We start from the raw sequence: 20,755 nt of genomic DNA, 5'->3' as shown, positions 1-20,755 counted from the left end.
CCTCTTTCAAATGTGATGTTAAACCGAGGGCCCCTTCTGCCCTCTCAGGTGGACGTAAAAGATCCCGCGGCACTATTTAAGAGGAGCAGGGGTATTATCCCCGGTGTCCTGGCCAATATTTATCCCTCCATCAACATCACAAAAACAGGTTATCTGGTCATTGTCACATTGCGGTTTGTGGGAGCTTGCTGTGCGCTAATTGGCTGCCGCGTTTCCCACATTACAACAGTGACCACTCCTCCTCGATGGTGTGCGCTGGCGACGTATTTCTTCCGCCAGTTGCACGGCCTCAATTACGACACGCAGCTCCTGTTTGTGAAAGTGGGCGGTACACGTGCCTGCCTGCGGGAGCTGCCTGTCTTCTACCAGGAACTGCTATGGGCCTGGAACAACGTCGCCTCCAGGCGGAGTTCTCCCCCGTCAGGAGTGGTGGCTGCCCTTCGGGAGCCGCTGCTCAGGAACCCGCACCTCCATGACTGTGGGTTCGGGTGGCTGGCGGAGGGCAGGGCTGTGCCTGGTAAGGTGACTAGAGTTGGGGACCTGCTCGATGGCGGAGGGGCAGGCTGGATGGCGCCGGAGGAGCTGGCGCAGCGCTTGTCTTGGGCCAATGTCCGGCTCGCAGCCAAAGCCAACGAGCTGCTGAAAGTGGCACTGGGCCCCAACTCCACTAGGTGTATCAAGGAGGCTCAAGCATGTGGGGCGATCCTGTCTGAACTGACCTCCATTCGGACAGAATTCCTCATCGGCGCCCGGCCCCGAAACCCCTCTCGGGAACCGGTGCCTCACAACTTGAGCCATCTCGAGGAAATGCCCTCCGTGCCTTTTCATTCTGCAAAGAGGCGTTTCCTGTATGGGCTGCTCCTACACACTCTCCACTTTGCCATCTTGCCATCCGGCGGAGGCAGAGGTCCCCAATGGAGGGCTCTCTACGCGGGAGTCCTCCCTTGTTCTATTGGGGACTTGGCCTGGAGGGTGTTGCACAGAGCAGTCCCGTGCAATATGGTTTTAAATAGGTTCACGGACTCCCAGGCTGCCTGCTTTTTCTGCGGCCTGGAGGAGTCCGTGTTGCACGTTTACATGGAGTGTGAGAGGTTGCAGCCCCTCTTCCATTATTTGAAGGGGCTGCTCCTCGATTTTTGGCTGCACTTTAATCCTGCGCTCCTGATCTTTGGTCACCCGGTGCGGGGGGGGGGGGCGGGGAGCGGGCAGGTTGGAGGACCTCCTCGTGGGACTGCTCCTGGGCCTGGCCAAAAAAGCCATCAATTGGTCCAGGCAGTGGGCGGTCGAGGGGGTCGTTCGGCCCGACTACCTGCCTCTCTTCCGCGGCCATGTTCGCGCCCGGGTGGTCCTGGAGACGGAGCATGCGGTGTCCGCCAGCACGCTCGGGGCATTCCGCGACCGGTGGGCGCCGCGGGGACTGGAGTGCATCATCACCCCGGCCAACCAAATTTTAATTTAATTTGTTAAGTTTTATTTAAAGTTTTATTAATTTACAGACCATTTGTTTAACCACCCAATCCAAAAGAGTACAACAGTGACCACACTTTAAAAAAAAGTACTTAATTGGCTGTAAAGCGCTTTGGGACAACCTGAGGTCGTGAAAGGCCAGTCTTTCTTTGTTGTATCTTTAACAGGGCGGTTCAAAGCAAGTTAACGCTGAATTAGTTAGGCATGTTTACTGGGGTGGTTGGAGCTGGAGCCACAGGTCAGGGAGAGAAACCACAGCCCAGCCCCTGACACTGAGCCACACTGCAAGAGGATAGGCCGACTTCGCCGGCCCAATGCTCAGCCCCAGGGCCGGGCCGGGCCGGGCAGCGCAGCCAAGAGCCGCGACACTCAGTGGGCGAGTGCCGGGCCCGAGGATCCCCCGCTCCCGGCTCCCTCGGGTATTTCCCCCCCGCTCCCGGCTCCCTCGGGTATTTTTCCCCCGCTCCGCTCTCCCCCGCTTCACCTGCAACTTGGCCCCGCCGAGGAAAATGCACGATCGAAATCTTGCCCGACGGTTCACACAGGACCTCTTCACACAGGATCCTCGCTGCCGGTGCACTGAGTATATCATTAACATTTGACTCACTGGATCTTTTTCAGTATTTACAAGGGGAAAAAAATATATTCTTTGTTAATATGATTTAAAACACTTTATTAACGAGAAATCGCCTCCATTGATTTTTTTTTCTTTGCAAACTCATGCTCTTGGACACACCATCAGAACAAAATAACAAGCACAGCTTTTTCACCCCCATCAGAAAGTTTGTGAAATAATCATGGAAATTAGTTCGCTGATATGCCTCATTTCACCCTTGCAAGGTTGTCTTGCTTAACAAGGTTTGGGCCATATTTTCGAACGTTTCACGTTCTTGTTAAATTGAGCTTATGCTTTCGGATGAGATGTTAAACCGAGGCACCCTTCCGACCTTGCGGGTGGATGTAAAAGATCCCACGGCACTATTTCGAAGAAGAGCCGGGGAGACCTCCCCAGTGTCCTGGTCAACCTTCTCCCCCCTCAACCAACGCCACTAAAGCAGATTATCTGGTCATTATCTCATTGCTGTTTCTGGGACCTTGCTGTGAGCAAATTGGCTGCCACATTTTCTACATTACAAGTGATTTCACTTCATTGGCTGTAAAACGCTTTGTTCGCTGCTTCCTCCCTCCCTTGACAGTTAACGTACAAACACTTCACCTTCTTCCTTTGTTGTTACTAGAAAAGCAAATGTATCAAACTTCTGTAACCTATAATTCTTTGTTGCTGGGGTATAGCCAATGAATGCCAGCAACCTGTATTTATATAGTGCCTTTAATGTCGTAAAACGTCCCAAAGTGCATAATCAGACAAAATTGGCACTATGCCAAAGAAGGAGACATTAGGAAGGGTGACTAAAAGCTTGAACAGGTTTTAAGGAGCATTTTAAAGGAGGAAAGAGAGGGTTTGAGAAAAGTATAAGTGAAATAGAGCCGGGCATGAGGGATGATAGGAGAGAAACTAGAGAAAGAGGGGTGGAACCTTGGGGGAAGCTAAGCTTGGGACGAGAGTGAGCAGAAATTGGCATGCGTTGATGGAGAGTAAATTTGGATGGGGTGTAAAATGGGCGTCCAACCCAAACCTGCCCTATTGCTGCCCGGCGGGTTAGTTTAAAATTGGGGCTAGCATGTGACACCGTGGGCCAATTAGATCTCTGGGCAAAAAAACTTTTCACCCCATTTTTAGCCATCATAATAGTTCTCTGTTTTGCTCCCTCTCAATTTTCCACTTTGGGCATTTTATCCAATCAGCTCAACCTCTTCTCTCGGATCTACCCAAAGAGCTCTTACTTTCACTCTGCTCCATCCCTCCCACCAAGGCCCACCTCTACTCCAGATCCATTCCCTCGCTTCCATTAAGGTCCGATCTGTATACTCCCGCTTTCATTATGATTTTATCGCAATGATGACGTTTGGACAGTCCGCCAAGTAAAAGTGTGACCAGTCCTGGCGATGAGTAACCAGAGTCCAATAAAACGTCCTCTGCGGTTGCTGGGAAGTCTCATAGTCGGACAGGATTGAGTGCAATGGCTGCAAAGGTTGAGAAGTCTGCATTTTATGTACCAAGTTTGGAGGAACTTTGTGAAGGTAAAACGTGGACCTGTTGCAGAGCGGCCATCTGCACCGCTTGCAATGTGTAATGTTGCAAGAAAACATCCAATAAAAGTACAGCATTTTTATGGGGCTGGGGCTCGGAGTATAAACTGGTGGGTTACGCGATCTGGGGATCCCGGGATCAATGGACTGATAGACTGGGTCCACAAAACACTAGTCAAAATCCTGCAGTCCCGGGTGGTAGAAATACAATGTGATGTCTTCTAGCCATTGGTGGTCGTGCCAGTGGTGATGAATAAGGAAGGTCCCTGGTTCTACCTCTGGTGCAAATAGGACTGAATTGCCTGGGCTTTGAGGGCTGCACTGGCCCATGGGCTGCAGTTTGAACATCACTGCAGCGGTGGCATTGTAGCTGCACAAATTTCTAAATCTGGTAGACTATGTATGTTCACCACTGTGACTATTTAAATGTGATTTAATTAATTATAATGAACCCGGCCTAGAAATGGCAATTATAAATAACTGGCAATGACCGCTCCCCTGAACCTACTCAACTCAAATACGTTGGTCGGGCACCAAGTGAAACAATCCTAAATTTGATTGAACCCATAAATAGCCATTCTGAAATAGTGATGAGCCCTCCTGATGGCCCAGTAAGTTTATCCAATGATAACTGAGCCCAGAAAGGTTTCTGTTTTGACCCCTGGTCTGTGCTCAGTTAGATGATCTTAGCTGGGGCAGTGGTGGGACGCTAACATTGGCCTTCGTTCCACTGGGTTATAAAGGGGAAAATTGGCCAGGATTCGCATATTTGATCATCAGTGAGCCCGCTGGCAGTTTCATGTGGTGGATGTTGGGTGAGATAGAAGTGGATTCAGCAGCGATGCCCCATGCAGTTGACCAGCCTTCTGAAACTCACTATTAAGACACATACATGAATACTAGCCACTCAAGCAAGGTATGGCACTCAAGAAACTGTACCCCAGCAAGGAGTCGGTACTTTCAGGAGAAGAGAGGAAGGGAGGGGGAAATTTTCAAGAAAAAAACAATACTGAGATGATCATTGCATGTGACAGAGTTAATGGGTGCTGGACTGGAATCATAATGAAATTGCTGGATGCAAAAGGGGATCATTATTTCCTGGACAACTGCAGATGAACTGGAAAATAATTTGAGGTAAAATATGTCTTTTCAAATCTGCTGTTTCTCTTTCAGTGCTGCAGGATGGGTTGAAGAGAAACTTTGCAGAGGTTCAGGTGTCAGTAGTGGATTGCCCAGATCTTACACAGGAACCGTTCACTTTTGCTGCTGCAGGTTAAGTACTGCTCCTACTGCCAATGCATTAGAGATGAAACTTTATAAAATTCTTAACTTTAAATGCAGGATGCAGATAGCAAAGCACCAATGAACACTTTTGCTGAGAGAAAAAAACTATTGTGTATGTTTGGACAGAATGTCACTTGGATGGCAAATCTTGTTTGAATCATAATTCTGTGAAAAATTAAACATTGAACTACAGATAAAATGGATGCAATGAAACAAAACACTAATGGGTATAAATTACTCTTTTTCTATTTTAACAATTGTCAAATCTATTTATTTTAAACACATTATTAGATTTTGTTAAAATAGTGAACAGAGAAATTTCACCAGAATGGGTTACCAATTTGTTATAAGTAGCACACACAGGAATTTCTCTCCACCCCCCCCCCTCCAAAAAAAAGCAAACCGATATTGTGCCTGGTCACCTTGACAGTTACATTTTATTTTTATTTGCAGCAGAGACTAAAGCTCTAATTATAGTTACTGCATATGAAGGTGTATTTGTGAAAACAACAAACTATTAAATATTTTCCTAAATCTGTCCTATTTTCCTTCTACATTTAATGTCTGCTCCCAAAGTCTGGATTGTAGAATATTACAATCTACGGGCAGTTCCATGGACACTATTAAAGATATATCTTGGTCAACCTGCTTTGAGGCATGGTTGATTAGTCCTGGAAGGGACCATTCCCACTTGTATCAAAGACTGTCTTACTCGACTGGGAAAGGGGTGAGTAGACATGACAATTGGGGCTGCAATTTGAATTCTGCTCTGCTAGTTGAGAATCTGGTGTTCTAACATGTAGCTACTATATGTCTGCTGCTGTATTGCATTGACCATGTTTCTCAAGTTAATGCATTGCTGACTCACTAAAGAAAAATCTTTGAATCACATGCCCTTTGATGTGTTGACTGGTTTGAGAACTGGCTGTCTGTTCCAGTAAACTGTTAATCATTGCATGCTGTGTAAATCAGTACATTTTAACCATTATTCCAACTTGGGTAGATCTTTGAAACTGCTCATACTAGCTCTGATCATGCTGAATATGTGCAAAATTCAGATGGAAAAATTGGGTGCTGAGTTTGAAACTGTTATTCATTTAATAAATAACTTTAATGAATGTTATTGGTAGAGTTCTGGCTTCCTTCCAGTACTTATGTGTTGTGTTCATGGCAAAGAAGGCAGTTTCCGTAAGCATATTGCAAATGCCATGATCCAAAACCTGTGCTCTTAGAGCATAACAATAAGACCTCTCCAAGTGTGCACTCTTATGATTTTTGCACATGCTTCCACATGTGATTCCCCTATCTTCTGGAAGTGGATTGGTAGCACTCTACTGAGACAAGACCAATTGTAAACCAATAAACTGGTTTATTTTACATTGAATACATGATTAGGAGCAGGAATAGGCCATTCAGCCCCTCGAGCCGTTCTATTAGATCATGGCTGATCTGTACCTCAACAACATTTACCTGCCTTTGCTCCACACTCCTTGATACTCTTACCCAACAAAAATCTATTGATCTCAGTCTTGAAATTTCAGTCAACCCAGATTGCATGATCTTTCAAGGGAGAGTGTTCCAGATTTCCACTATCCTTTGTGTGAAAAAGTACTTCCTGATTTCACTCAAATGGCCAAGCTCTAATTTTAAGATTATGCCTCCTTGTTCTCGATTCCCCCATCAGGGTAGACATAAAGGCCCAGAAATTCGGGTCTCCACGGGTGAGTACGCACGGGGTACTCACCCGTAGGCCAAATGGAAGTGCCGGTTTTCTGCATGCACTGCGCATGTGCGGGAAACCGGCACTTCCGATCCTCTGAACGAAGAGGTTCAGAGGTCGAACGCGCGCGCGGGAGAGGCTGCGTGTGCGCATCAAACTTACGTTTTTTTTACAGGTTTTTCCGGGATCGTAAGCCTGCAGGATTTAGAAATATAAAAAGCAGGCGTAAGGCCTGCTTTTTACAAGGTGAGTGGTCAATTAATTAAAATTAAAACATTTTTTCCACAGGTTTATTATTTTTAAATACTTTAAAGCAAGGTAAGTTTATTTTTAGTCCCGTTAGAATATAAAAAAAAATTTCAAAATTTTAAATTATTGTTTAAAATAGTTATTTAATGTAATTTATAGTTTATTTAAAAAGTGTGATTTAAAAAAAAAATTATTTGAAGGTTTACTGCTATTTTGGGGCCGTAGTATTTATAAGTTTTGACAGCTCTTCCTGTCAATCTTATGAATGGGCTTTTCCCTCCTCCGATTGGCTGCCCATGGCCCACGTGATCCCAGGGGACGCATCGCACTAACTGCGCCCCTGGGATACGCAAGCACTGCGCGCCGGCAGCTGGACCAGGCCCCGGAGCGGAATTCCACGGGGCCCTACAGCTCAACTGCCGGTGCGCAAGGTAAGTGCAGGTCGGGGGCTTACACCCGCGGGAAGCCCCCGACCCGAATTTCTGGGCCATTGAAACTATATTCTCTATCCATTCCTTTTATCATTTTAAAACCTCGATTAGATCACCCCTCAACCTTCTAAACTTAGGGACTATAAACAGAGTTTATGCAACCTATCCTCATAATTCAACACTTTAAGCCTTGTTGTAATCCCCGCTATCTTTCCTGAGGTTCGGTGCCCAGAAGTGAATGCTGTACCGCTGATGAGGTCTGATCACAGCTCTGTACAACTGAAGCATCACCACTTTACTTTTGTATTCCAACTCCTTCAGATAAAGGCCAACATGCCATTAGTCTTTTTGATTATAGTTTGTACCTGTGCCGTAGCATTTAGTGATTTGTGTACATGGACACCTAAATCTTTTTACTCCTCCACAGCTCCCAGTTTCTCTCCATTAAGAAAATATCCTGATTTGTCTTTTTTGGATATGAAGTTGATGACCACACACTGAACTCCATCTGCTGAAAGTTTTGCCCATTTATTTAGTCTGTCTATGATTTGTGTACATGGACACCCAAACCCTTTGCTACTCCACAGTTCCTAGTTTCTCAACATTAAAAAAAAATTCTGATTAGTCAGTATGAAAGAGCATAAAATAAAAGCGTGAAATGTAAAGAATTGAAAGAATAAATAAGAGGTGAACTTCTGAAAGTTGAAGCTTTTGTCCCATCACTATTTATAATAATGGAATCTGTAAATGTGAGTAATAAAGGTGTTTCCAGTTTCACTGCAGATAAAAGAAAGACTTGCATTTCTATAGCGCCTTTCACGACCACCGTGAAGTACTTTTTGGAGTGTAGTCACTTGTAATGTAGATAATGAACTGAGAAAAAACTTCTCCGTGAGAAAATGGGGAAAAATGTAATTTATAATAAGTGGATATTGTCGAGTAGTAGGTCACAGGTTTGACCTTCCTGACTTCCCCACATGGGGAGTTCATGATCTTTGGCAAGATTTTGTGCAGGTGAATGCTTCCCTGCTGGGAAGGAGACAAAATCAGAGGAGGACTCCCTCTAGTATGTTCTTGCACATCTCCTGGGGTTAAATTTCATTTTGCATTCGCACCGACTTTTTTTTGCTAAAAGTTATTGATGGGAGGAATTTCACCACCTCGAGACTGCAGAGGGCAAAAGTTTGGGAGCAGGATATCTGTCTCCCTCGTCAGTTGGAGTAAGGTGCTTTGTACTAGGGAAAAGATGAAAAGGGGCGAATGAGTACACTCCAATTCAAATGGAGTTACTTTTTAATACTCCTTTTCTATCTCCAGTACCAGTTATAAGTACATTCTTTAGTACAGAAAGACTTTTTGAAGCACTTTATAGAGCAGAGGGCAAATGGGCAAAGAGTTAGAAGCATGCTTTTTATTTAGGAGGCTTTTGAAAACAAGCAGGGAAGTGAGTAGGCTGAGACATTTAGGGAGGAAGTTCCAGAGGGTGGCGCATAGTGGCTGAAAGAATTGGTGCTAATGGTGGAGCAGCAGATGAAGAATATACCAGTGTCGAAGGAGTGGAGAATGGGGCAGGACAAAACCCATGGAGAAGATCGCTTAGTACCTACAATAGTATATATGTTTACGAATTCAGTTAATATGGGGCCTCCAAACACAGTAAAACAAATTAGATTTCTTGCTGCACTAAAATTATTTGCTTTGCTTTTCGCAAGGGTTGAAATGAGCATTTCATTCACATTACAGGTAATTTGACCTATTGAATTTTTAGAGTTAACCTTTACAATAGTGTGTTTTTATTTCACAGGGCTATGTGGGAAACCTCGAATAGCAGATGTGGGAGGAGTTCCTTACCTTGTGCCTCTTCCACAAACTGAGAAGGTGAGGAGGATTTCCTTTTGCTAAATCCTATTCTTGGGGTTTGGCACTTGGCGGCTTAGTGTGGACCTTCCAAATCTAACCACTACGCAGTAAACCCCCAACGCACTTCCCCAAGAATACAGGAGAAATATTGATGAGTGAGGTTATTTAGTCCATCTTAGCTAATGCATCTAGAAAAATCTATGGTTCCCTCCCCCCCCCACATTAAAACATCCAACTGTCTCTTAAATAATTCATGGGCTTTTGCTGCCACTATCTATCCAGGACGCCACACTAAATGTTGAGATCTCAGTGTGAAAAAGGACTTCCTGCCATCAGTCATAAATTTGTTGTGTGTGAGTTTTGTTACAATTCAACTTGAAGTGATGTTCTGGATTTACTTTCCTTATATTGTTTACTATCTTGTGTGTCACTCTAAGGTCTCCAGTTGTCTCCTTTCAAAGTTGAAGAGCTGTCCAGTCTTTGCTAATAACTCAGTCCTCTGATGCTAAGGATCATCCTTAAGGCTTTGCTCCCTTCTTTCACAGTGACACCCATGGACCAGTGTTCCCACTAAGGTGCACGCGCACGGCCGTGCAGTAATCTGAAAGGTCCCGTGCAGGCCGCTCACCGTACATTGTAAATACTGCGCATGTGTAGTTTTGCAGGGAACATTGCCATGGACACAGTACTCAGCGTGTGATCAGACAAGAGCACTCAACAACAGCTTGCCTTTATGTAACACCTTTTAACATAGGAAAACGTTCCACGGTGTCGCAGCAGTAGATTCTTAATTGACCTCTATGAACCCAAAAGTTTAGTAACCTTAAGGGGAAACAAACCCACACTTCACATGGTTTAATGTTCCTGACCTTATAAAACATGCATCCTTCAACTTACAGCGAGTACCACCACAGGAGGTTTGCTATAATATAAAGGGAACATGTATATTTTTATTTCTTATTGCAGATCTATAATCTCAATACTGTCGCTCAGGAAGTGGATCTGCCTGGTGCCTTCATCCTTGGAGCTGGAGCAGCATCATTTAAAGCCGTGGGCGTGAATGCAGAGGTACAAGTTATAAATGTTTCCTCTAAGTATGATTAAAAACTATTTATTGTAACCTTGTACATTAGGTGACCATTGAAAAGAATGTATATGGTATTAACACAGTTCAGTTTAGGCTTCAAATTATTTTTAGAAGTTCAGTGTGATGTAATGTTCCAGTGACTTGGTAGGTAATTGCACTGTCTGGGGTGGTGCTAAGCCGGATTGACCAGGAAGGTCCTGACATGAATCAGTCATTCATGAAAGAAAGACTTATGAAATAATACAGAGCGGCCTACGGGTGGCGCTGTCCAGGGAGAGTATAAATACTCGGACACGGGCCCAGCTTGTGCAGGACATTCTTAACAGGAACTAGTGAAGGACACAACTAGACCTCCATGTTGTAAAACAGTTGATCAAAGCTTTGTTTAACGCTTAGACCAAGTGCCTAGTAGTTTTCTTACGTCAGGTCCCAATTATGATCCCTGACTTTGCTGATCTCAGCTGAGCAGAACTCATTTCTCTTTTGTGGGCATTGGCTGCTACCATTTCTTGACCTGTTGCAAATATATAATGTCCTAATTTGAAAATCATTTAAAACTTGTAGATACTTATGCAGTTGTCAGCTTCATACAAGAGGAAACCAGTATTTTTGTGCAGAAGGTGAGAGGACCCTGAGATACGCATTTGTGACAACAATGAGGAAAGTGGCGCCTACAGTGACTACTGTTAAGTTCTGATGACTAGGAGGTTATGTTTATATTGAGAACTTTTCAGTACTTGGATATGCACTTGAAGTGCCGTAACCTACAGGGCTACGGACCAAGAGCTGGAAAGTGGGATTAGGCTGGCTAGCTCTTTTTCAGCCGGCGCAGACACGATGGGCTGAATGGTCTCCTCCTGTGCCGTAAATTTCCATGATTCTATGATAAATGCAGATTACTTGTAACTTAGTACAGCTGGAGTCCCGAATATAAATCACCTGATGTGATGTGTAGGATGTTCTACTTACTGACTCATGTTTTTTTTTTTAACTTTAGCTTATACCCAATGTCTCTACCAAAGGAGATGGCAAACCTGAGGTGAATCACAGTTACAGTGCCAAAATAAACCCTGCCACCGGTGGGTGTGTGCTGGAGAAATATGGTGAAAAGTACAAGACCTGTGATTTTGCATTACTGGCAAACTTGTACATTAGTGAGGGGAAACCAGGAAAGGTGACTAGAATCCCCTTGATATTTTCTGGCTATAGTATTTTATGCTGCTTGTGTGGGTGTAAGTTCCATATCAGTGTGTCTTTACGATATTGAAACACAAACATTCTGTTAAATGTTTGCCAAATTCAGATTTGACTTTTCCTAATGGAAGGGGAAAGCCACAATGCTACCTTTATAGATTCCAAGTAGTGGTTTTGAGGTAAGAGAAGCACAACAACAACATTTATATAATGCCTTTAATGTGAGAAAATGTCCTAAGGTGCTTCGCAAATGGATGCTAAGCCAGAAGGGTGAGTCAGGAAAAGTGACCAACAGCTCAGTCAAAGGAAAAAGGCCTTCAGGTGTTTAGATAGGGGGTTCCAAAAAGCAGGATCAAGGCAGCTGAATGCTCTAACAGCAATGGTGAGACAAAGGGAGGGGAGAGGATACGCAGAAGGCAAGAGTTTGGGGAAGCGAACGTTTGGGAGGAGATACAAGGCTGGAGGAGATTGCAAAGATAATGTAAGGAAAGGCCATGGAAGGATTCAAAGATGAGTACAAGGATTCTAAATGTAATGTGCTGGGAGTCAGTATAGGTCAGTGAGGAGAGGGCGGAGTGATGGGCGAGTGGGACTTAGTGTGGATAGAATACATGGAGCAGAGTTTTTGATAAGTTGGAGTTAATGGAGGATAGGAGACCAGGAAAAAGGGTTCAGTAAGGGTGTCAGTGGTGGAAGGACTGAGGTAAGGGTAGTTTTGGGGTATCTTGCAGAAGTGGAAGTGAGCAGTCTTGGTGATGGAGATAAAGCTCAGCTCAGAGTCCAGAATGATGCTGAGATAATAGATGGTCTGGTTCAACCTGAGTGAGTGGCCGAGTAAGGGGTGGAGCCAGTGGTAAGGGAATTACATTTGTGGCGGGGACCGAAAACAATGGCTTCGGTCTTCTCGATGTTTAGCTGGAGGAAATTGTGACTCACGCAAGTGCAGGACATAACGTCAAACATGGCCACTTAAAAATATAATACTTGCATTTATATAGTGCCTTATGAAATGTCTGACAGAATAAAGTACTATTTTTAGTAGTTTTTCTAGAAGCTCTCCATGTGCTTATGAGGATGCTACCATGGTTGAACTTTATGTAGAAGAATAGTATTGCAGTGCCCAACATTTCTATACTCCTGGATGTGTTAGAAGCTTGGGTAGCTTTCCTGTGACCTGGTAAAGGTAACCACTACTTAGCTTTATATCTCCAAAATGCAACCTGTTAAATGATACATGCTTGCATTCCTGAAGTCCGACCCCAAGCTGGTTTTCCAGGAAGTAGCAATCTCTCCTACCCATGGAAATGGTGGCAGGCTGTATTGTCCTCTGTCATGCGTTCCACCACATAACCTGGGAAGCAAAATCAAGAGTGGGTGTAAATGACTTGTAGGCAGTATGTGTCCTCGTGTCGGAGTTTGGAGATTGGGTTCACAGAAATCACAGAAACCCCACAGTGCAGATAGAGGCCATTTCGGCCCATCGAGCCTGCACCGACACATATCCCACCCGATCCCCGTAACCCCTACACCAACACATATCCCACCCTATCCCCGTAACTCCACGTATTTAATCCCCCTAACACTAAGGGTCAATTTATCATAGCCAATCATCCTAACCCGCACATCTTTGGACTGTGGGAGGAAACCGGAGCACCCGGAGGAAACCCACGCAAACACGGGGAGAATGTGCAAACTCCACACAGACAGTCACCCGAGGCCGGGTTGCGGTGATTGTTTGAGGGAAGGCGAGGGAGATCCAGATGGTGGGCAGGGAATGATATGTGTAAGACGGCATCACTCTCAAAAGTACCAGTGACTCCTTGCTATTGAATTTTTATGTACATGGAAATAAAATACTACCTCAAAAGGGTTAGATAATTGAATATCTGTAATTTTTGCTACAGACTTTTCCATTAGTAATTAAGTCTGTATCTTGCACTGGACAGCCAATAGCTAACGCATTGTATTTTTTAACCTGTATTTTAATGCTTTTTGTCATACTTTTTGCATCACCGTTTAGAAGTGTATTTACTATACTTATTCCTTTATGGTGGCTAAGATGGTGTATTAATAAATTCTCTCTGTGGGTTTGAAATTCTACTGTGTGATGTAGTAAGAAATGGGTTAATGCATTTGTGGTTAATATTGCGCAGTGCAATTTCAATGCATGTATCTGAAATGTATTAAGGGGTTTATAATGGGATGTGTACACAGATTCTTCAGACTAATTTTTGACTTGTGGTATAACCAGATTAATACTGTTGTTAACTAGGTTGTTGAAGTAAGAAGCAGCAGAAGAACAGGACAGAGTAACTTCGTGAACTGCATGAGGGAATCACTTGAAAAACGCTATGGAGATAAAGCTGTAGGAATGGGAGGGACTTTCCTAATTCAGAAAGGAAAAGCGAAGATTCATGTTATGGTGAGTCCCAATACGTGTGGCGTTTTCTACACACTCAGTACTGCAATCGTGTGACGGGGATGGGCGGTAAGAATACTGCAGAGACATTGAGCGGCACATTTTCCTATTCGGGGTCAGGACAAGAAAGCTTGGTGGGACAGAGCCCTTATTGGGAAATTGGGCACAAGTTGCTCAAAGAGAGGAAAATCTACCCCTGAAGGTTTAATTTACTACATGCTTGAATTCAAGGTAGCTCTCGTCGCAACTCTTAAAAGTTACTCTAGTTAAATGAAAGTGGTGCCCTCTGTTGAAGCTCCCTCATTTTGCAGGTGAGTCTTTCACTCTTTATATATTTGTTGGAGTTATGAATAACTTGTATGTTTTTTTTAAAACAATTATCTGTTTTCCAATAATAAAGCCATAAAATTAATTGATTTTAAAGGTTGTAAATATTTATTTATTGGTCAGTCGAGTGCCTGACAGGCACAGAAATCCATCGCTATGTTTAAGAGCTTCCAAATCAAGATACGGAGACATCTACTCCTACCTGTAGAGTTTCTGTTTGCTGAATAGGGAGCACAGACTCTTTCCCCATAGGGACACATCTTACTTGCTCAAATTGAGAGCGCTTGGGTGCAGGTTGGCAGAGCCAGTGTTCGGGTCTCCGAGTGTGTGCTGGGCTACTGCTGGAGTTTATCCATCTAAAATCACGCAGCTTACCTGAGTTTCTTTCTGCTGTTTGTCCAGCTAGGATCATTGGGGCAGTGGCCTATCTGTAGCTGTGTGGGAAGGACCCCGAGCCCTGGCAACTGGTTTACTCCTCTAGGATTCTGGTTCATCTTTACCATCCTCTGCAGTAGGGTGCACTTGCCTGGTTCAGATATGGGATTGCCAGGTCTATCGCAGGGGTTGACATGATTCTGAATTTCCATCATCACATGCTTCATCTAGCAGCCACCTTGACCCCAAAGAGACCCTCCCCCTCCCTCATACTTCCCAAGGCGGTTGTCAGACAATTGACAAGTGCAGGTTTAAGCTCTCGCTGGGTGGACAGCAGCTACCAGGATTCCTCACAAGTACTAAGGTGAACACAATTCACCATAAAATTATCACTGGCCTCCTGATCATATCATTGGACACGCATCATATTTGAACAATGGTTTCACCAGTTAGAGGTGAAGAGCTTCAGCAACATCGGGCATGGTCAGGCACCGAACCCTGTGTGCATGAAGGCATGTTCTCCTACCCGACCGCCAAGTACCTCTTTCCAGCACAGTTGGCCCGAATCTCAAAGTCCTGAAGAGCTATGTGATTGACATCTATTTTCAGTTTGGTTGAAGGCCCAAATAGGGCAGTTTGTGTCGTGCCAAGTCCCTTGATGTTCTCGATGTCTAAGTTCAATGCCACAGATCAGTCTTGATCATCAACAAGCAGGACCTTGTTTAGTGGATGAGCAGCTAGCAGGATTTTTGCTTCAGTTAGTTTGTAACTTCAACTGCTGAGGTAGGGAAATCATTGGCCACATTACCTGCTGACAAGTCTGCCCTTGTCAGCTGTCACGTAGATTGGGTCCCAGGCTTCATGATCACCAATATCCCTCTTGTGGCTGAGCAACTTGACCTGACTTGGCAGTCACCTTTGCCTTGAGGCCAGCATCTTGCCCAGAACAGCTAAGAGAACTTCCCTCTTGATTAAGATGGTAACTCTGGCCAGTAGTCCAAGGTTTTTAACGATGGTGAACAGTGCAGTTGGAACATAAACGGCATGTCGCTCTATTAACAACTCCATAGTTGATTGCCTTGCCTCTCTGGAGCCCATACCAATGCGGCATATTTGGTGAACCCCAGAAAGTAAGCAGAAAGCACCATTACTGGAGGGATTTACACCACCTTTAAAGGACTAGACCTAACAATTTCAATGAAAAGCAATGGGCTGTTAGGAAAACATTACACTAGGTTATCCGGAAACACACCGACAGTCTTCAGGATCCTCCACTGCTCAGTGCCATGCAGCTTCAGAGGAATGTAGATGGATTACAAAAGCCAAGGCTTTAAAGATATCTTTACCCAGACCAGATTAGCTGAGGACACTCCAACTTCCACTGCAAGTGGGACTTGGTCAGCGATCAGAGCCACACCAGATACTGTTTTTATCTGTGTCCATAGATAGAATGTTAAATGATAGTAATTGACCATTCCACATGTTTCTTGTTTCGGCAAGGACCCAAATCCATTCCTGAGAAAGGAGAAGTACAATTTCTGCTGCCTTGCCACCAATGAGCTGCTATTCCAGGTAGTAACAGAGAATCATTAATGGAGTGATCGCTGAGGATGTTGACCAATATGATACTTAGATGAATGCACGTACCACACTCGCTCATAGCTAATGGCCTTGTGTGCATTAAACACAAATTTCCATTTCCATTTCTTTCCCTACCCAAATCTTAAACAGGATCTTTTGAGGTCCTGGTGCTAGATGCAATGGATTGGTGGAATATGTGTTGAGATCCTCATCAGAGTGCCTTCAGGATATCCAGAGCCAGGTCCCTTACCTTATGACCCAGTTTCAGCCATGTACCCACTCGGGAGAAGCCTATCCACACCAGCCTTCTCCTAAGAGCTTGCCTCATCTATAAAAAAAAATTCAAAGTGCTGCCAAGCTGCCCTGTAGAAGCAGTGATTACAGGGCAACACATTTCTGAAATAAATCTGTTGCTGGTGTCTTCAGTAAAAGGCTGACCTTGTCCTAGCCAGCTAGCCCTTTTCCCACAGGGTGGGCTGTACCAATGTTAAGAGGGACTGCTACTAACCAGTGTTACTCCCAAAATTGGACTAGTTGCTAGGGGCTGAGAGATACCCTTGTATCTGCCATGAATTCTTCCGAAACAAGGACTTCCTGTATTGGGAGCCACTTTTTGGGGTGCAGAGGTCCTGCTAGTTGCTGGATCTCGAGTAGATATTGAGAGGAACTTTGAGAGAAAATCTATTATTTTCTTAAACCAATGGAAAGTGTACAAATATAACCAGATACCATTTTAGTTTTAAGAGACATCTATTGCTGTGATTGGTATTTCTTTGGTTTTAAAGTCGTTGAGTTTTTTTTCTAGCCTGAGTTTTCTCCCTGTCCTCTGAACAGCGATGAGGCTGTAACAAATTGGCTGAAGTTCTTTGACATGAGTGCTCCTCTCATCTGCCAGTCCGTGTTTGTGTCCCGGGATCTGGTAAGTAATAAAGCCTGATAAACATTTACAAATTTTAGGTAGTCTATGCACTTCAAGCACTTTTTAAAGTAAAGATTCGAATTTAAATAATGTTTGACTACTTGATTTCTGTCATTTAATTCAATGTTTAACACAAAATTATACTTAAACCTGATTTATATTTTATTTTCAGTGATTATCTTGATTATAGAACTTTGTAATGCAGCCTTCTATAAATGAAGAATATACTTTTTACACTTCCTTTTAGGAGGTCTTTTGTTAGGTAAATGCAGCCTCTGGTGTAACACAAAGCCAAGATCAGAAGATGCTATTCTGACGAAGGGTCATCGACCTGAAACGTTAACTCTGTTTCTCTCTCCACAGATGCTGCCTGACCTGCTGAGTATTTCCAGCATTTTCTGTTTTTATTTCAGAAGATGCCAGGTTCAATACATGTCTCTGCCAAATTAGCTGAGATCGGCCGAGGCAGCAGTTAGTGTACTACAGCTGGTCCAAGTGCCCCAGTGCTGCGGAGGGGAATATTATCAGTCAGTGTTCCAGCTCCTTATAGCCATACAGCGACTCCTGCTCGAGTGTGTGCAAGAGTAGATGTCGGTACCTCAGGGCTGCTAGTGCCTGTGATACGTCGACAAGAGTCGGTGCCTTCATGAGAGGGTGCAACAAGAGGAGGGGGGAGGCTCCCTGCAATTAAAAGGCGGGGAAAAAAGTTTTTTTTACAAACATTCTAATAATTGCAACTTTGGGAAACTTGAACTTTGTGCTGTAGTAACCTATATTTGCTTTATTTCGCAGCATTAAATGTATAAAAGCAAAATACTGCGGCTGCTGGAATCTGAAATAAAAACAGGAAATGCTGGAGATACTCAGTAGGTCAGGCAGCATCTGTGGAGAGAGAAACAGAGTTAACGTTTCAGGCCGATGACCTTTCGTCAGAACTGAGATATTACAGGTTTTAAGCAAGTGCAGAGGCAGGGAAGGGTGCAGGGGGGAAGAGGGAAGGAAAGAACAAAAGGGAAGGTCTGTGATGGGTGGAAGGCAGGAGAGATTAACTGACATTAAATGTATAACCTGATTAACCACCTCATAAACAGTAGGAGAAAAGTTGAGACTCCAAACTCTTGTGTAACCATAACCAACTTAAATAAATTTGTTTTTCCTCACAAACAGCTTATTTGAATTATATTTTGGTCTTTAGATTGAGATCCACCTGGTAGTGTATTACACCACGGGTTTCTAGCTGGCTATGGCTCCCTCCGATCATTCGGGTATATCCTTTTAGAGATAAATACTGCAGCAATAATATCACTCAAGATTAAAATACAGGAAACTTTGGTTTATCCGGAGGTTAACTGTCCGGAATGCTTGAGCCACCAGCAAAAATCAGGAGCCGTTTCGTTAGTTTTTTTTCTTTTCGTTGCTTTTTTTTCACCAGTCAGGCTCTGCAAGGTCTCGCTGAAGCTGTTGCTAAGCTACAGAGACGCTTGCAAGGTACGGCCGACTGTTTAGAAGCTGTTGCTAAGCAACAGGGTATGTTGCCAGATATGGAGCTCAAAATCTCCGTATGTTTCAACAGTAGCGCTGGTTTGTCCGGCAGTTTTGATAGGACGGCAACAGCTCGGTCCCGTCGGTGCCGGATAGCACAAAGTTTCCTGTACGTTATTGTTTCAATACTTGATGCTGTTTTCCCTGCACTTCTCAGGGATGATAAAACAGATACAAAAATGGCAACATGTTGCCATTTCTCTCTTAGTTTTAAACTAAGATGATATAATCAAATAAAAGATTTAGTGTTCATTTTGCAATTTTCTAATAAAATACAGGAATGGCTTGCCAAAACTATTACTGGAGCTCAGTGTGTAATTTTTATTGCTGCCCCCATTTTAAAAATGTATGAACTAACAAAAGCTGACCTATTTTCTTTCACAAGGGATTTGACCTTCGAGTGGAGCATACCCATTGTTTCAGCCATCATGGAGAGGGTGGGCACTATCACTATGACACTACCCCAGACACTGTGGAATACCTGGGCTACTTCTTGCCAGCAGAACACCTTTATCGTATTGACCGGCCGCAGAAAACTCACAAAATAGGACGTGATTAGTAAAACTTCCAGGAATATAAAAAGGCTTTGGGTTCCTAGTTCATTCAGAAATGCTGAAACATCTGTGCTGTCATTCGGATTTCAGTAAAGTGTAATGATGGGTGTATTACATTTTCCTACTAAGCCAACTTAAATTGTGAAATACAGTCAGCAGTACAATTCCTCTATATCCGGATTGTGTCAGGAGAGAGCATTTTGAAATGTGTGAAACTTGGGTGAAGTACTTGTGGTTACAGATCTATCACCGGAGATGAGGAGAATTTGAAGTGGTTATTATGCAGTTTTTTTTCAATGGTTTATTGGTATCAGCACATTAAATAAGCTTAATGACAATACTGGACCACTGTACTTTATTTGTACTTTATACTGTTCAGAATTGTGTAGAAAATTATGTTTGTGATTGTATCAAAAGGATGTGAATACACTATCTGAAGTGTAAACTTGAGCCCATTTAATTTTGTATGGGTCAGCATTAAGATCTAAAATTGCTATTCAACCATATAATCCTGTTGAATATCAAATGTTCATTAAAAAAGATTGCAATAGTGAAGATCAGTGATTTTAATTTATTCTTTATAATTACTTAGATTCTGTTACTAGCCATTTTAATTTTTCCAATAATTTTGCAGAAATATTGGGAAATACGATGGTCCATAAAGTGATAATTAGTGAAGTATTTGACTGCAAAAAAATAACATTTATTACTGATTATTTGTTAATGAAATTTCCAACATGGGTAATGATCTATTTTATCTTCTAGTTCACATTTACAGAATGGTTGTAAAATGGTTAGCAATGTAAGCTTAATGCTGTTGTTATAATTGTGACCTCTGTTTAGAAATGGGACTATAGTTTTTCCATTTACTGGAGATTGCTGGCACAGGTCAGGAGATGGGAATAGACTTTGTAAACCTAAAATGATGCCACACATACAGTACTTTGGCCGCGATTTTGCTGGTGCTCAGAGGGCGGGTTTGGAGGTGGGTCAGGAGTGAAAATCTAAATGATTGGCGGCAGGTTGCGAACCCGCTGCCATCCCGCCTCCACGCTACTTTGCAAAGTGTCGGGTCTGCGAGTCCTAATCAGACCCAACATCAAGCGGTGGGAGAGGCACTTAAGGCAGTTCACAGCTTGTTAACTGCCAACATAATCCCATTTTTACAGGTTCTTCCCATTTTACTACGTTTTCAGCTTGTTGCCTGTCGTGCGACAAACATGCCAGCTGATTGTGCCGGGTTCAGCAACTCGCTGAATTCTTGACAGCTGCACTTGCAGCATACAAGCTGACCTGTAACATGGCTGACTTTCAGATGCCAGAACTTTGTGTTTTGAGGTGTTGGAACACATTTTGCAGGTCTATTGAGCTTGCAGGTGTTTAAGCTGAGAACCATATGCACTGTGACCTCCTTGGAAAACCCTCTCCCCACATTGACTTGAGTGCATATAACATCTATTCATTAACTGAGATATATGCCAGTGGAATGGGAACCATTTATACCCTCTCATCCTGGTCCTCAGAATTGGAGGAAAAGCAGCAGCAGCAGAACCGGGCACAACAGCAGCAGCAACAGGAGCGCCAACCTTTTCCTC

The 20,755-nt window shown here is 43.6% G+C and overlaps 2 protein-coding genes across 4 annotated transcripts in view; one reads left to right on the top strand and one right to left on the bottom strand.

Moving 5' to 3' along the window:
* LOC147102189 (uncharacterized) overlaps positions 1-2,035 on the bottom strand; it is a 32,400-nt gene extending 30,365 nt beyond the window's left edge. The window contains exon 1 of one of the 2 annotated variants that reach the window (XM_085964482.1): positions 1,952-2,035. The gene's annotated coding sequence lies outside the window, so the exon portion shown is untranslated. Of the gene's footprint in view, positions 1-1,589; positions 1,894-1,951 lie in introns of those variants that run through there. The other variant, XM_085964483.1, reaches the window with a different exon arrangement.
* A 1,309-nt stretch (positions 2,036-3,344) lies between these two features.
* On the top strand, positions 3,345-19,715 carry bkgd (beta-keto-L-gulonate decarboxylase). Of its 2 annotated transcripts, none has more exons than XM_085964485.1 (8): positions 3,345-3,609; positions 4,792-4,890; positions 9,107-9,180; positions 10,129-10,230; positions 11,247-11,423; positions 13,716-13,865; positions 16,951-17,064; positions 18,992-19,715. In XM_085964485.1, the coding sequence occupies exons 1-8, from the start codon at positions 3,549-3,551 to the stop codon at positions 19,163-19,165; spliced, it is 951 nt and encodes a 316-aa protein (XP_085820611.1). In that variant the 5' UTR covers positions 3,345-3,548; the 3' UTR covers positions 19,166-19,715. The 2 variants fall into 2 exon arrangements, with proteins under 2 accessions (XP_085820611.1, XP_085820612.1); XM_085964486.1 differs by lacking the exon at positions 3,345-3,609 and adding an exon at positions 3,619-3,687.
* The last annotated feature ends 1,040 nt before the right edge of the window (positions 19,716-20,755 follow it).

This window comes from Somniosus microcephalus, chromosome 22, assembly GCF_052327205.1.
Source record: "Somniosus microcephalus isolate GS21.2 chromosome 22, FLI_Smic_1.0, whole genome shotgun sequence".
NCBI classification, from domain to species: Eukaryota; Metazoa; Chordata; class Chondrichthyes; order Squaliformes; family Somniosidae; genus Somniosus; species Somniosus microcephalus.
This window is presented reverse-complemented; position numbering and strand designations above follow the sequence as displayed.